A 15,784-nucleotide genomic window follows, 5' to 3' on the forward strand; every position below is an offset into this window, starting at 1 on the left:
ATTACAGAATGCTGCAGAACATTCAAAGCATTTTCTTATTTACAACAAAAACAACGTGTCTAAAGTGATTTGAATGTAAAAATAGTTCGATGATCGAGCTTGTTTAAGTCACCCGCCTCTTTTCATAGGACAAATAAGGACACAAAAGTTACCCCATATTACCTATGCATTTCTATGTAATGCATACATGCATACCATAACTAATTTGCTCTTACTGTAGATACAATTATAATATAATTCCTACATTAATTTGTGTACATTGAATTAAATGAAAGTTGAAATAATTACAACACATTTTTGCATCAAGTCCACCCAATATAACCTTTATTGCTTGTTCGTTATTACATCAACTGTGGCCTTGACCTATGTAACAAAATGTTGAATAGGCAAGCACCTGAGAGGGGGAAAAGTATGAAAACCAGCATAATGTCAGTGTTCTGTACGTGTTGCCTATGTACAGTGCCTTCCGAAAGTATTCACACCCCTTGACTTCCTCCACATTTTCTTACAAAATGGGATTAAAATGGATGTAATTGACTTTTTTCCGTCAACGATCTACACAACACAGTCTGTAATGTGAAAGTGGAAGAAAATTTTTAAATGTGTAAAAAATGTATGAAAAATAAAAACACTATATCTTGATAAATATTCAACCCCCTGAGTAAATACTGTACATGTTAGAATCACCTTTGGCAGTGATAACAGCGGCGAGTCTTTCTGGATAAGTCTCTTCAGTTTTCCACTCCTGGATTGTGCAACATTTGGCCATTTATTCTTTTCAACTTTTTTCAAATTCTATCAAATTGGTTGTTGACCATTACCCGACAACCATTTTTAGGTCTTGCCATAAGTTTGCAAGCAGATTTAAATCAAAACTGTAACTCGGCCACTCAGGGATGTTCACTGTCTTCTTGGTAAGCAACTCCAGTGCATATTTGGCCTTGTGTTTTAGGTTATTGTCTTGCTGAAAGGTGAATGCATCTCCTAGTGTCTGGTGAAAAGCAGACTGAACCAGGTTTTCCTCTAGGATTTTGCCTGTGCTTAGCTCCATTCCGTTTCTTTCTTACCTTGAAAAACTCCCCAGTCCTTAACGATTACAAGCATACCCATAACATGATGCAGCCACCACTATGCTTGAAAATGTGGAGAGTGGTTCTGTTATGTGTTGTATTGGACTTGCCCCAAACATAGTTAAATTGCTTTGCCACATTTTGTGCAGTATTACTTTTATGCCTTGTTGCAAACATGATGCATGTTTTGGAGTATTTTTAATTCACTCTGTCAATTAGGTTATTATTGTGGAGTAACTGCAATATTGTTGATCCAGGCTTAGTTTTCTCCTATGCAGCCATTAAACTCTGTAACTGTTTTAAAGTCACCATTGGCCTCATGGTGAAATTCCTGAGCTGTTTTCTTCCTCTCCGGCAACTGAGTTAGTGACTGGGTGTATTGATACACCATCCAAAGTATAATTGATAACTTCACTATGCTGAAACAGATATTCAATGTCTGCTTTTTTTTTTATTTTCTTCTTTTTTAAACCTGTCTACCAATAGGTGCCCTTCTTTGCAAGTCATTTGAAAACCTCCCTGGTCTTTGTGGTTGAATCTGTTTCAAATACACTGCTCGACTGAGGGACCTTACAGACAATTTTATGTGTGGGGTACAGAGATGAGGTATTCATTTAAACATCATGTTAAACACACAGCGAGTCCATAATTGTTAGGAAATTTCTTTACTCCTGAACTTATTCAAGCTTGCCATAACGAGTGGTGTAGCAGTCTAAGGTACTGCAAGGCGTCACTACAGACCTTGGTTTGAATCCGGCTGTATCGCAACCAGGCCGTGATCGGGAGTTCCATAGGGCAGCGCACAATTAGCCCAGCGTCGTCAGAGTTAGGGAAGGGTTTGGCGGAGGTAGGCAGTCATTGTAAATAAGAATGTGTTCTTAACTGACTTGTCTAGTTAAATAAAGGTTAAATAAAAACATAAAAAACAAAGGGGTCCACTTTGACATTATGGGGTACTGTGCGTAGACCAGTGACCAAAAACATCTCAATGTAATCAATATTAAATTCAGGCTGTAACAACAATGTGGAAAAAGAGAAGGAGTGTGAATGCTTTCTTAAGACACTGTATCTTACCCTGGGTCATTTATAGAGCATTTAATCAACAATACAATGATCCCTTATAAGAGATGAAAAAATTAGCACAGCAAAACATTGTCACAAAATATGTCTTGGATATCCCTTATTCTTCCACTTACCTTCACATTTGAGGTGTGAAAACTGTTTAAAACACAACCACGTGCCTGAGACAGTACAATACAACATATTTTAGAGTTTCTCAATTGGAAAAACTGCATTTAGCAAGTTAACATGTTCAACATGTCTTTAAGACAAAGAATAATAAAAAAAATTATATCGTTGCAACAATGTACCTTAAAAATATTAATTAATTAGCTCAATAAATATGTTTGTTAATATGAACAACTTCGCAAAAGGCAAAATGGGACATATAAATGTGGGACAACTGTCTGATTTCACCCTCAAACAGTTTTGTCGAGTTGACTATGAAGCCCTGTCTGTCCTAAGCAGTGTCAGCAAATGAGTGTGTACGTTCACCTGGGGTGTAGTCATTAGTGCACAGCACACCGTAGCAAATGATAGCTAAACATTTTGCAAAGGACAAGTTCAGTTTAGTCCTTCCCCGTTTTGGTCGTTTGCTTACGTTTGGTTCCTAGTGAACCCTTGACCTGTTCAATGTGTTCATTTTGGGGGTATGGGGAGTGAGTATCTTTTCAAAGGAATAACAAAAACACAACAGGAAATTAGAGGTGCACTGATACTATCAATGATGGTACTCAGTATCTGGCCGATACGGTATCTGTAAATGCCAGCCAAAACAAAGTTCAGATACTCACTGCAATATGTCAGCTTGGTATCTTCACTTTAGCCGAGATCATGTCACCACTTCTTAGAATTATTTTTTAGAAGCATTTAAATAGGTTTTTATGTGGTATTATTTGTTTATTGTATTATATTTGGTTGATTAGGAGGTAGAGTTGATTGAACTGGGTTAAAGTTACTGATGTAAAAAGTAAGTACCGGTACTTGGCGGAATATGAAATCCTCAATAGAAAGTACTTGGTACTCGGAACAATCAGTAAGAAATGGTAACGGACAGCTTTATAGGAAATGTATATTACTTAAGATACTTGTGCTTCAAATGAGCTAGCTTTGAGCTGGGCTTGTGTTTGATTATGCTTCCTCTCCATTGATTTTTCAATCGCTTTCCACCATCTCTTTTTTTTCTCCTCCCTCTCTTTTTCCCTCCCTTGTTCTTAAAATCCATCGTCCTGGTCTCGCCGTGACAGTATCAGCTGCCTCCTGGGACCACTCAGATGAGGGATGCTGGGCGGTGCGTCCCCCTGCACCCCAGAGTCCAGTTTGGGTGTGGAGGTGTAGCGAGGCCCCATCTGACCCATCTGCAGTCCCCTGACGTCCCTGTGCAGGGCGGGGTCGCTGGGGATGGAGCCGAGGCCTGCCATGCCCATGGGGGGGCTGGCCCGGTCCAGGCGGGGGTTGCTGGTGCTGCTGGGGGACTGGGGGTCAGCACTGAAGTACAGTGTGGAGCTGGACAGGGTGGTGCTGGGGCAGAAGTATGGCTCGGGGCTGTCCCCGAACACTGATTTGCCCTCGGGCGAGCTGCGCTTTAAGGAGTCAGACACCGGCGACTCCAGTGGGCTCTGCATGTCCTCCAGGCTGTCCTCGCTCTCCTCCTCGCCAGGCATCTCGGCGGATATGGGCTCATCGCTGGCGCTCTGGAACTCCTCCTTGCAGTCCGAGAGGGGTGCTAGGCCCCGCTTCGTCCCCTGCGATTCGGACACCGAGGCCCCGGAGACCCCGTCGTAGTTGCCCCCACACGCTGTGGTAGTCCTGCCGCCACCTGTACCCGTGGCCTCCGAGTTACAACAGTAATCGTCCTCGTCCAAGTTGGCCACCACGCCACCGGAGCCATAGGCCCGGTTGATCTTTCCTATGTCACTCGTTTTTAGTGCCAAGCGAATCAGGAGCCAGTGGTGGTGGCGGCAGAGGCACGAGTTACCCAGCCTGGGACCGCAACTTCCAGGATGCTCCAGGAGGGAGCCGGCCACGCCAGAGAGGGAGAAGCTGCCGTGATTGTGCAGGGAGGAGGGTGCGGCCTGGGGGAGGCTCTTGTCACCTCCCCCACCCCCTAGGGAGTAGGAAGACTCGCCCTGCTCTAGGCCCTCCAGGCAGGTGGAGCCCATGTGGTGGTTGCGGTGGCCGAGGCCATGGCCTGTGGCGATCTCAGTGGACTTGGGGTGGAGGAAGCGGTAGTACAGGACTAGAGAGGTGGCGCCTGGAGTAGGGAGAGATAAGAGAGGGGGAGACTTAGAAACACGCTCTGTGTGATGCAGAGTATTTGAATGGACAGTGACGTACAATACTGAACAATGTATAGTATTCATTAAAGGTTAAGGCTAAGGGTTAAGGTGATGGGATTGAAAGTTCCTTATGGGGTTCAGTTGCTTGTGTCTGAAGCTTGACATGGTGCCTTAGATAGATAGACAATGTATCCCTTACAGCCACGAACATGACTAAATATGTCATTTTAGGTTTCTAATGTATCAAACATTTGCATTAAATGAAATGTAAATATGAATTTTAGAAGTACTTTTAACAGGTTTTTAACATCCTCTTTGTTCTGTGCACAGGCATCAGGCATAACAGGGGCTTAAACTAAATGCTACATAAGGGGGAGAATCCAAAGAGTGACTCACCAAGCAGGAAGCTGCTCAGCACAGCGATGGGGAGGGTCATGCTATCCCATGATTTCTCACTGAGGAAGTCGGACGCTGCCACTAGTAGGGTGGTGTTCTCCAATAGCATGGCCTATCGGAGAAGAGGTCAGAGGGAGGTCAGGAAAAGTCATGACAGGACTAAGACGGGACAATGGAATGCAAGGACAGAAAGCGTGTGTGTGTGTGTGCATCTGCAGCTGTGTGTGCGCCCATATGAACATGAGTGAAATAATAGGCCCCCCAAAAAATACAAAACATACAACTCGTCACAAAGACACAGGGGTGAACGCATAAGACAACGAATGACACCAAGCAGCAGGAGATTCAAACAGAACTCAATTCAATTCGATAGATCTTTATTGTCCCTGAATGGCAGTCCTCGTCCTCCTATTCATCATATATACCACTTAGAAGCAGGAAATTGAAACGGAACTGAATCGGAACATGCACAAAAATCTGAATGAATAGAATTAAATTAAACAGTATTGTCTCCAAAGGGCAATTCAGTTGCAGCATACAGAATTTCTCCTCTACTGAATTCTTTCTTCCTGGCAACTGAACCTTTTTTGGAACACCATTATTTTTGTCTTACTGAGATTTACTGTCAGGGCCCAGGTCTGACAGAATCTGTGCAGAAGATCTAGGTGCTGCTGTAGGCCCTCCTTGGTGGGGGACAGAAGCACCAGATCATCAGCAAACAGTAGACACTTGACTTCAGATTCTAGTAGGGTGAGGCCAGGTGCTGCAGTCTCTCTCTCTCCAATTAAAGTCCAAGGGATTTATTGGCATGGAAAACATATGTTTATATTGCCAAAGCAAGTGAAATAGATCATTAACAAAAGTGAAATGGAATGGAAGCTCAGTTTCCACCTCATTTTGTGGGCAGTGTGCACATAGCCTGTCTTCTCTTAAGAGACAGGTCTGTCTACGGCGGCCTTTCTCAATAGCAAGGCTGTGCTCACTGAGTCTGTACATAGTCAAAGCTTTCCTTAAGTTTGGGTCAGTCACAGTGGTCAGGTATTCTGCCACTGTGTACTCTCTGTTTAGGGCCAAATAGCATTCTAGTTTGCTTTGTTTTTTTGTTAATTCTTTCCAATGTGTCAAGTGATTATCTTTTTGTTTTCTCATGATTTGGTTGGGTCTAATTGTGTTGCTGTCCTGGGGCTCTGTGGGGTCTGTTTGTGTTTGTGAACAGAGCCCCAGGACCAACTTGCTTAGGGGACTCTTCTCCAGGTTCATCTCTCTGTTTGTTGATGGCTTTGTTATGGAAGGTTTGGGAATCGCTTCCCTTTAGATGGATTTACAATTTAGAGTCTCTTTTCTGGATTTTGATAATTAGCGGGTATCGGACTAATTCTGCTCTGCATTCATTATTTGGTGTTTTATGTTGTACACAGAGTTCTGTATGCAGAGTCTCAATTTGGTGTTTGTCCCATTTTGTGAATTATTGGTTGGTGAGCAGACCATAGAACTCACAACCATAAAGGGCAATGGGTTCTATAACCGATTCAAGTATTTTTAGCCAGATCCTGATTGGTATGTTGAATTTTATGTTCCTTTTGATGGCATAGGCCTTTCTTGCCTCGTCTCTCAGATTGTTCACAGCTTTGTGGAAGTTACCTGTGACAGTGATTTTTAGGCCGAGGTATGTATAGTTCTTTTTGTGTGCTATAAGGCAACACTGTGTAGATGGAATTTGTATTTGTGGTCCTGGCAACTGGACCTTTCTTTGGACCATTATTTTGGTCTTACTGCGATTTACTGTCAGAGCCCAGGTCTGACGGAATCTGTGCAGAAGATCTAGGTGCTGCTGTAGGCCCTCCTTGGTGAGGGACAGAAGCACCAGATCATCAGCCAACAGTAGACACTTGACTTCAGATTCTAGTAGGGTGAGGCCGGGTGCTGCAGTCTCTGTGTCTCTCTGTCTCGTACGTACGTACCACGTAGAAGCCGGCCATGCGAAAGCGCGAGGGTCCGTCTTTGACGTTGAGGAAGAGGAAGATGTGGACCAATCCCAGCGCGACGTTGAACAGGCGCCAGCGCCAGGGTCCGGTGCAGATTTCCGGTTGCTGGGCGACCAGCCAGAAGGACGCCGTGAGCCAGTGGAAACCTGGAGGTCAGCGTAAAAATAGATAGCTAGTTGAGATTACTGGTTAAAGTTGATTCTGATATGACTAAGATATATATTTTTTATTATCCCAATTAGGGTGTGGTGCGTGGCCACAAACAAATGGAGATTTTAAAAAGGATGTGCAGAGAGAGAGAGAGAGTGGGCCGGTGTTATTTTGTTGTGTTTACTCAGGGAACTTGGTTGTAGTAAATAATGCATCAATGCAGATTCCAGATCCTTTCCAATCATCTGACAGCACAGCCAATCAAAATGGTCAATTATAATCAACTGATTTAATAAACTCATTTGACCTACAATTGACCTCTACGTGCATTGTACCAAATTTACAAAGCCTCGGGTTAAATTAGAAATAAATACATATATATTAAGTAAAATCAATAAAAGGCATCTATCTTCTTAATGCAACACATGTTGTCCTTCAAAGCGTGTTCCTTGGCAACCAGTTTTCACCATCTTGACTAACTAGGCAAGTCAGTTAAGAACAAATTCTTCTTTAAAATGATGGCCTCCCAAAAGGCAAAAGGCCTCCTGTGGGGATGGGGTCTCAGGAGTCTGGTGGGAGGAATGGAATAACTCCCTTTTCCTGGGCAGAAGTCTAATTAGCATAATACAAAAATCCCTATACAAATCTGCCAGTTTAAGCTATCTGTTTTTTTTAACATTGGCTGTGTCTCAATCCACCGCATCGGCCTTTGTAACACTTCTACATCTGTGGTGAAAGGTGACAGAGCGGTGTTGTCAAACCATGAGACATCCTGAAAATCTGTCTGCTCACAAAGTCCTCTGTAGCGTCCGAACGGTATGGAATACAAACTACAATGAGATGAGACTCTCACAAACACGACGGTGTTCTCTGTTTTGCTCGACGACCCCCACAAGCGTCTTGGGTCTCGTCTGAAGTCGGTTCAGCCGATCTGCCAACTTCTGTCTGTAGCGTCCGAGCAGTTTGGGCTACACACTAATATGACCTCTCTGTAGAAAGGTGAGACTCTCAGGATGTTGGTTGTTTTGCTCTAGGAGCCCACGGACCTCACAAGACTTCTCTGAAGGTCCCTCAGTACTAGTTGACAAAATGAATGGAAGTATACAGTATATGGAGACTAATCTTTCTTATATCTCTCAGATATGGGATAGACACTTCGGAACAAACTTCCATTTGATTTTTGGGGGGGACTATCTGTTCCATGTAGTGAATATGTTATTAAATGCATTTGTATGGGCTAATAGTAGTAAGGCCAAAAATATTTTTTTTATTCAATTTTTTCTTTTTTTTATACTTCAAGGGGTCTTAAAATTCAAAAACAAATAGAAAAATGATCCTTCTTAAATAATTTTCTACCCTCCCTCCCTCGTTCTCTTTGTCTCCCTCTCACCTCGCTCTCTTTCGCTCTCCCTTTCTCTCTCTCACCTGCCACGCCGCAGGTCCACCAGTGGAAGTAGCGGGCGAAGGACATGAGGCTTGCCACGCGGGCGCCCAGCATGCCCGCCCTCCACAGCAGCTGGCACAGCAGGGCGGCCGGGGGCATGGCCAGGTGGCCCGGGCGGATCAGGCAGCATGCCCGGCTGAACAGCACCAGCGCCCAGGACAGTGACAGCAGGCACAGGCCTGCGCACACCGCTACTGTGGAGAGGGATGGGTGGGTAAGGGAGTGGGGGAGAGAGAGAGAAATTTAAGACATGTTTTAAGGTATACAGACATTTTTGGGTATACAAATGACAAGGTATTTACTAAGAAAATGGCATGTATAGTAATAGAACCTGTTGTTTAAGTGACTGGCTGTAACAGCCCCAGCTGTCCCAGCTCTTTAGGATGTGAAAATATATTTACCCAACATTATTACATCATCACAGACATATGCATGGAAAATGTTATGAGTAATTATTCAGGACAGGGCTAGTATAAGCTACAATAGTACCTCACCACAGGTTACAGACAGCTTTTTCTTAACTCCCAATCCAACTCAACCCTAGATCTGGGGCCGTATGCTTCTCAGAGTGCTGATCTAGGATCAGCTCCCTCACTGTCCATGTAATCTTATTCATGGTGATATAAAAGGCTAAACTGATCTTAAATCAGCACTCCTACTCTGCGGCACTTAAAAAACATACCAGTTAGGAGACCAGGGTTGTATGTATCAAGTGTCTCAGAGTACGAATACTGACTTAGGTTCGGTTTTAACTTGTGGATCATAATTAACAAGATCACATGGATGGGACCTGATCTTAGATTAGCACTCTTACTATGAATACCAACCCACTAAGAGATGGTAAAATTGTAATTATTACATAGTAATTAATTAGATATGATGTAGGCTACATGTTTCTTTCTTTGTAATGAATTAAATGAAGCATCACCTGGGTACAGTGGTGTCTTACCTGGGGAGTGGAGTTCCACGTCAGTGACAGCTAAGACGTAGGTCTGCAGCAGTGTCTGAGGGAGGGTAAGGACCAGGGCCTCCAACAGGCGGAGGGCGGACACATCGGCCTGCTGCATCACAGCCGCCCCGAGCTCCCCCGCACTACCCTGCATGTCCCATACGGATATCATGCAGTCCCATAACCTGCCAGACGGGGGAGACAAAGAGCAATGGCTGTATACAGAGCTGGTGCAATGGGGGCAGCACTAGAAGGTAGTTGGTTATGTATAGTGGATGTGGATGATGATGTGTGTTGGTGGGATTGTGTGTCTGCAATTTAGATATGTAGAATTCTAAAGATGATCTACACATAAAATGCAAAAATTGTAGGTTTAATGACGTAAACCTCTCAAGGTAACCTCTAATGACCATCACTTACAGTATAGTACTAGAGGGCAGATAGGACAGGAGATCTTATTTATCCAACTAAGTAAATCAGTGGCTGGTTTCAAAATGATTGTTACTTTGAAATATTCTGAGCTGAAAGCAACTTCTCCGTCAATTTATAATTCTGAGGCAGATCGTTCTGTTGACAGGGTCCTGTTTTTTAAGGCACACTGTAACAAAACGTTCAAAAGCATTTTGCAACAGAAAACAAAAGCGGACATTTCTAATTGGTCAAGTTCAGCTAGTAACCTCCACATTTCAATCAGTTTTCTTACATTTTGTGCCTATTGAACATACCCAGGTGTAGCGATTGTTCAGGTGGGCTCACCTTTGGAAGATGCCCAGTTGCAGCACATGTGTGAGGGTCAGGAACCAATAGTGGTCTTCCCCGTCGTCACGGTACCACCTGAGACTCAACACCTGGACCAGTATCCCCGGCAACAGGAAGGCGAGGGTCATCCCCGCCCACTGCGTTTCTTCATTCCATAGGTAGAATCCTACACAATAGATCACTTTATAGATCACACACACAGAGGGAAGAAATAGATATTATACATTTATATCAATGTAATAGTGTATCAGTGTACTACAAGGTCTATTTACCTACATACAGAATATATTGGTTACATTCTGTACAGTCTATGGTGGGAGTGAATGGTGATACATTCCATTGCACACAATGCAAGCTACATAAATGAACAAGTGAGGTGAGTGACTTAGTGAGTGGATGGCTGGATAAATGAATGAATGGTATATTTGGAAACAATCCCCTCGCCTTTATTTCACAACAAAAACAGACATGTCGAATGAATGAAATTAAATGCTATTTATGTGTATGCCTCTTGGCCACACACTTGGCAAGGGGAGAGAAGAGTGCTTGATGGCTAGATCTGGATTTTTTCTGTTTTATCCATCAGGACTGACTGTCTCTGTTGGTGGGGCCCTAGAGAGGCTCTCAGGCTAGTTTATTTGGATCCACATTAGCTACTGTACATGCAGCAGCTCCTCTTCCTGGGGTCAACATAACAAGTACAAATACATGACAAAGTACAGAACCATTATAGACGAGCATAAGATATTAAATTCCCCCGAAAATAAATATGAGTTACATATTGAAGGCACGGTAGTTTTATCCGGTGAAAGCCATCTGTGTGGAGGCCAAAGTTGCTTCGCGTGCAGTCCGTTGCCTTCGCTGGGGCTCTCTGACTTGTGCTACTTGTCCATTGGGTTTCCAAAGTCACAAAGTCAAAATTGTCTATCGTAAAAATGTATGGAAGCAAAAATGTGCTTTTTGGTCTTAATGTAAGGTTAGGAATACGTTTAGCAGTGTGATTGGGTTAGGGTCAAGGTCAGGGTGAAAATGACATTTTTAGAAGAGCAATTGTAGAAATGGGAGGCTGTGGCTGTGGTAACTAGTGACGACCTTGTCATTGATCTGCTTACTCTACACAAGGATGCACGGCGCCCCTTTCCCGGCTAACGGCGCGGAGGAGACTAATCTCTCCGTGCCCTTCGACTGACCCGCGTGTGATATGCATACAAAAACTAAAAACATCTCGGTAGAAATAAAGGCTAGCCTTCAACTTACAATACCGCAATGAAACTGGCTATACACGTATAGAGAATGAAACAGAAAGGTCGGTGGTATACGTACAATGTTACCGGGCCACATTCACATTAACGTATGCACATACAGTAGCTAGCTAGCTAATGTGGCTAACGTTACTAGCCTAATGTTAGCCAAGTGATGCTGTACTGCACTAGACGTGTAACGTCAGCTAGCTAAATACGCATTCCATGAAGTCCATAATAACACATTTCCCCGGAAAAACAAGAGCTCTACCATTGCATTTAACTAATTGAAGGTCACTAACGCAGTCCAATGCATGACTGAACATGAGGCAGAATACAGTGGCTAGGCTACTGTAGCGTTTGGTATCCACTTACGCGCGGTCCTTTCAGCCAGTATCACAAGCCCTGAAACACCAAAAAGGATAGCCTGGCTCCACGCAATCCAGGACCCACTCCGGGCCGCCACGGGCATCATATGGGCGACAGGCCCAGTGTTTATCATGATACGGAGACTTGGGCGCCGCGGGAACCAGCCGGGGACATTATTATTGTCATCCTTCTCCCTTGGTGGATCCCGTTACCTACCAGTACTCGTCCTCCGGGCTGGCTCCCGTTAAAAATATTTGACGTCACTGCAGTTTTTAAAGAGGCAGTGCACTACACGGTAAAGTAAGTGTTGTTTAAACTTGTCACATTGACGTTGAGACGTTACACCTTTTCATCTGGTGGCTATCCTGATTTATACAGGGCCGGCCCTGGACGTTCTGCTGCCCTAGGCGAAACAAACATCTCAGCCAAAAGTCGGAGGAACAGAACATAATAGCAGCCCAATTAATAGGCCTATGCTACAAATTAAACACAATTTTAGCACATCTGGTTAGTAGGCTATATAATCACTTCAATGTCAATAATATAGCCTAATATTTTCAATCTAATTACATTGTTAAAATCACCAATGTCCTGGACGTTCTGCCGCCCCAGGCCAGACAAAAATAATTACATCTTAGACATCCTTATGAATCTAAGCATGGCACTTTCAAAAGTTACCTTTCCACCCAGACAGAGGCTCTACTGACGCAGAAAACTGTAAGCTTCAAATGCTGGCTACTGGCTACAAATGTTGTATAACCCAACAACAGAAGTGCTTCCCTAAAAGCTGCCTGGGTTTAAACAAACATATTATATTTTCAGAAAGAGAAAAGCTCAACTAATAGGGACAGAATAGCAAAGTCTATTTTTTTTATCTCCTCGAATATAATATGCTGCGGTTTAGCTTCAGATTGTCATCGAGAGGAATCAATATATCTCCATATGCATCGGAGTCCCGTCTTTCGCGGGCATTTTAGAGCTTGTTTCTACCATAAAGTATGTTTATAGAACGCTTGCTATAATCTGGATACGTTATATGTATTTATTTAAAATACACAAAACAATAGATACCCTTGGTTAAAGAAAAAGGCAAAAAGGATATGTGTTTTCCTCACTCAATTCGAGCCCTGGTTTTAGTCAAACACACCAAGCCCTTCCCAGACACGGAGTTATTTAATCAGTACATGCGACAGTATTGGATTATTTGGCTATACCGACATCTATGGACAGGATAATTGTGTCTGTCAAACAGGTAGGCTGAACACGTATTGTTTGGAAGATGAAGAAATAAGCTCCAATTATCTATGTCATTCTATGTTTATGCCCATAAACATTTTTGGTGCACTTTAACCCCTGCATCGGAGAGTTACATTGTTGCTATCACTATGCAACCTATAGTTGGAAAACTACGTTTTTTATTAATAATATCCCACCTGTTATCACACATGGGACGACGACCCCATAATTGTTACAATTACAATACAAATAACAAGTTTATATAACATATTTAACATTTATTTTATATTACTGCAGAACTGTAAAACAGTAAGATAATTTGAGTTTTGGAAACAACTGCTGGCATAAATTCATGGCGGGGGTCGTTTCGCTGGAGCAGTGTAAAATAACCTTTATGTCAATGACCCAGCCTTAATGAATTTAGTTTATTTACATATCGAATGTTATTGTCCAACATCAGTTTCAGAATGTATTTATTTTGTCTCCACCGAGAGAGGCCTCTTTCCTCTGCTGTGGTGCTGCATTGCAGTCAGCGATGCGTCCTCTCGGTAGCTGTCCATGGTCCTGATTCTTCCAGGCCCTGGTTCCATCCCCTGGTTCCATCCCTAACCAGCGCAGATTTGCACTCGTGTGAAAAAAAGTTTGCAGCAAAAACAAAATGCTGCATCGTTTTGCTTGGAATAGACTAGCCTTGGTCTCTCCACTCTCTCCCCGCTCGCCATCCTCCTATAGTAGTGGGCCACCGAAAACTTTCGTTGACCCTCATCTCTTGTGAAATCCCCCTCCTTATCCTGATGTGGCCCTGCCTGCCTGCACTAACATATCCTGTAAAGATCCACTCATTTATTTTGGCCACTCACTGGGCTCTTTAATGTTTTTTGTTTGGGAGTCGGATTTAGTAGCAGCACCACTACTGTCATCGGGCGACGAATCTGAGTGTGGGTCCAAGATAGTAGGGTCTTCTCCGGCATTGTTTGGAGGTGTGGCTAGGCCTGGTGCGACCACCTGTTCTTGTCCAGCCAGGGAGCTGTCATCATCGGTGGAAGTGCATGGCTCGGACTCCTCCGGTTTGCCCTCTTCGAGCAGGGGCTCGTCGTTCTCGGCGAATGAACGGCCTGTCCTCGTAGGCTGGTCATTCTCCACACCGGCTGGTGGACATTGCTGCCCACTGATACATTTCACCAGCGAATTTCTTTGGTTTAGAGATTGTGCTTCTTTTCCCATTGTTTTTTAAATATTCGCTTCCAGGTCGTTTTTGTCTCTTAGACATGATAGCAAATGGTTTCACATCTCTATAGATTAATTTTAGTTAAAATGATATCCACTAGTAGTTGCTAGCTAACTTTACAGGCTACTGCCTTAGTCACCAATCGTCTTCGTCACATATTAACATAAAAAAATACAATTATTTAATTGGCAGATTCATTTTGATTAATGTTTCACAATTGGATAATCCCATATAAACACACACATCACCATAGCTACCAAGGACAGTGCGAGTGAACTTCGGGAGAAGCGGGAGGGGGCGGGAACTGCAGCAACGCTATGAGCTGGTGGCTGGGGTGCCGCGGGCGGTGAAGAAGTGATGCCAATTTAGCAATTTTGTTTCTAGATTTAGCAACTTTTCAGGCTACCCTGGCAACATTTGTTTAAACCACACCTTGCAAAAAATGTAGCTACTTTTAAAAAATGTATTTGGAACTTTTAGCAACTTGTAAAAAGTGACTCAAACGCTAAAATGCACACATTTTCCCTCTAAATGACACAAACACGATTCTCTGTCACACACCCAGTCACAACACACGTGCCTGGCTCAAAAGTGCACTGTGAGTAACGTCAGCAGCAGGCGCTCAGCTCGGGCACGGCAGCAGCAATTTCAGGTAGGTGAAACAGTTGATGTCCAGCATGTGCACCTCGTCCACAAACAGCACCCCAGGGACCAGCTCAGCCACACCCTGGTCAATGTAGCGGTTTACCACCTTGTTGATCTCAGCTCGCAGCTTGTCTGTGATCTCGGTCTTCTTGGGCTTCATCAGCTGTCCTATCATAGACAGGATATCTTGACCTCCCTGTGGTCTAGCATTGGCAATATCCAGGTCGTGTAGCGTGACGTCTTGGATAATCTCATTCTTCTTGTGGACGTCCCCCTTAGGCAGCGGCACGTACTCCTCAGCCTCCAGGTCAAACTCTGTGGCAAATGTGTCACACCGACCTTGTCTCTTGACGGCGCCACTGTTTTGCTTCAATGTAGATGACGTCTCCCGCTTCCACACGCTCCTTCTGCAGGCTCTCATAAATACTGGGGTCCAGCTTTAGCTGCTTGGTGCCCTTGCCGGTCTTCAGTCCGATGATGACGTGGCTGATGGTCTTCCCATGGGGTTCTCTGTCTCACAGGGGGTCAGCTCTGTGACCTCCCCCTCATTAGCACCTCTGTTTTCTTGATCTCAGAAGAGTAGACCTCACTGCCCACCATGGGGCAGAAGGGCACCTTGTTGCCGAGCTCCTGTGCCATAGCGCCCCCCCCATCCTGCTCTTTCTTGTTCCTCTCATTCCAGCCTTCCTCTCATCCTTTTGTTCCGAGCCCCCATCAAGCTGCCCCATTTGTGCATCATCCACTGTAGTAGTTTGTTACGTTCAGATAAATACATTGTTTTAAAAGTTCTTTGCATGTTAATAAAATTAGATTTTTTCAATAAAACGGGGGGGGGGGGGGGGGGGGGGGGGGCAGCAGCAATTTCAGCAAATTGCAAATCATCACAGCAGCAGTCGTACTGGTTCGATGAGCCAAACCCAATGAATGTAGTTGGTCATGAATGTTGGATCTTGAACAGAACTTACAACATCAAT

At 44.0% G+C, this 15,784-nt stretch overlaps 1 protein-coding gene and 1 pseudogene across 1 annotated transcript; both read right to left on the reverse strand.

Moving 5' to 3' along the window:
* Positions 1 to 1,828: 1,828 nt before the first annotated feature.
* LOC139406945 (XK-related protein 5-like) lies at positions 1,829 to 11,904 on the reverse strand. Its single transcript, XM_071150132.1, has 7 exons — positions 11,708 to 11,904; positions 10,089 to 10,272; positions 9,333 to 9,517; positions 8,365 to 8,577; positions 6,766 to 6,935; positions 4,805 to 4,916; positions 1,829 to 4,383 (listed from the first exon to the last, which is right to left on the reverse strand). Exons 1-7 carry the CDS (start codon positions 11,832 to 11,834, stop codon positions 3,344 to 3,346), a joined length of 2,031 nt encoding a protein of 676 aa, XP_071006233.1. The 5' UTR covers positions 11,835 to 11,904; the 3' UTR covers positions 1,829 to 3,343.
* A 2,883-nt stretch (positions 11,905 to 14,787) lies between these two features.
* On the reverse strand, positions 14,788 to 15,511 carry LOC139408001 (ruvB-like 1 pseudogene; annotated as a pseudogene).
* Positions 15,512 to 15,784: the final 273 nt, after the last annotated feature.

This window comes from Oncorhynchus clarkii, chromosome 4 (assembly GCF_045791955.1).
Source record: "Oncorhynchus clarkii lewisi isolate Uvic-CL-2024 chromosome 4, UVic_Ocla_1.0, whole genome shotgun sequence".
In the NCBI taxonomy this organism is placed as follows: Eukaryota; Metazoa; Chordata; class Actinopteri; order Salmoniformes; family Salmonidae; genus Oncorhynchus; species Oncorhynchus clarkii.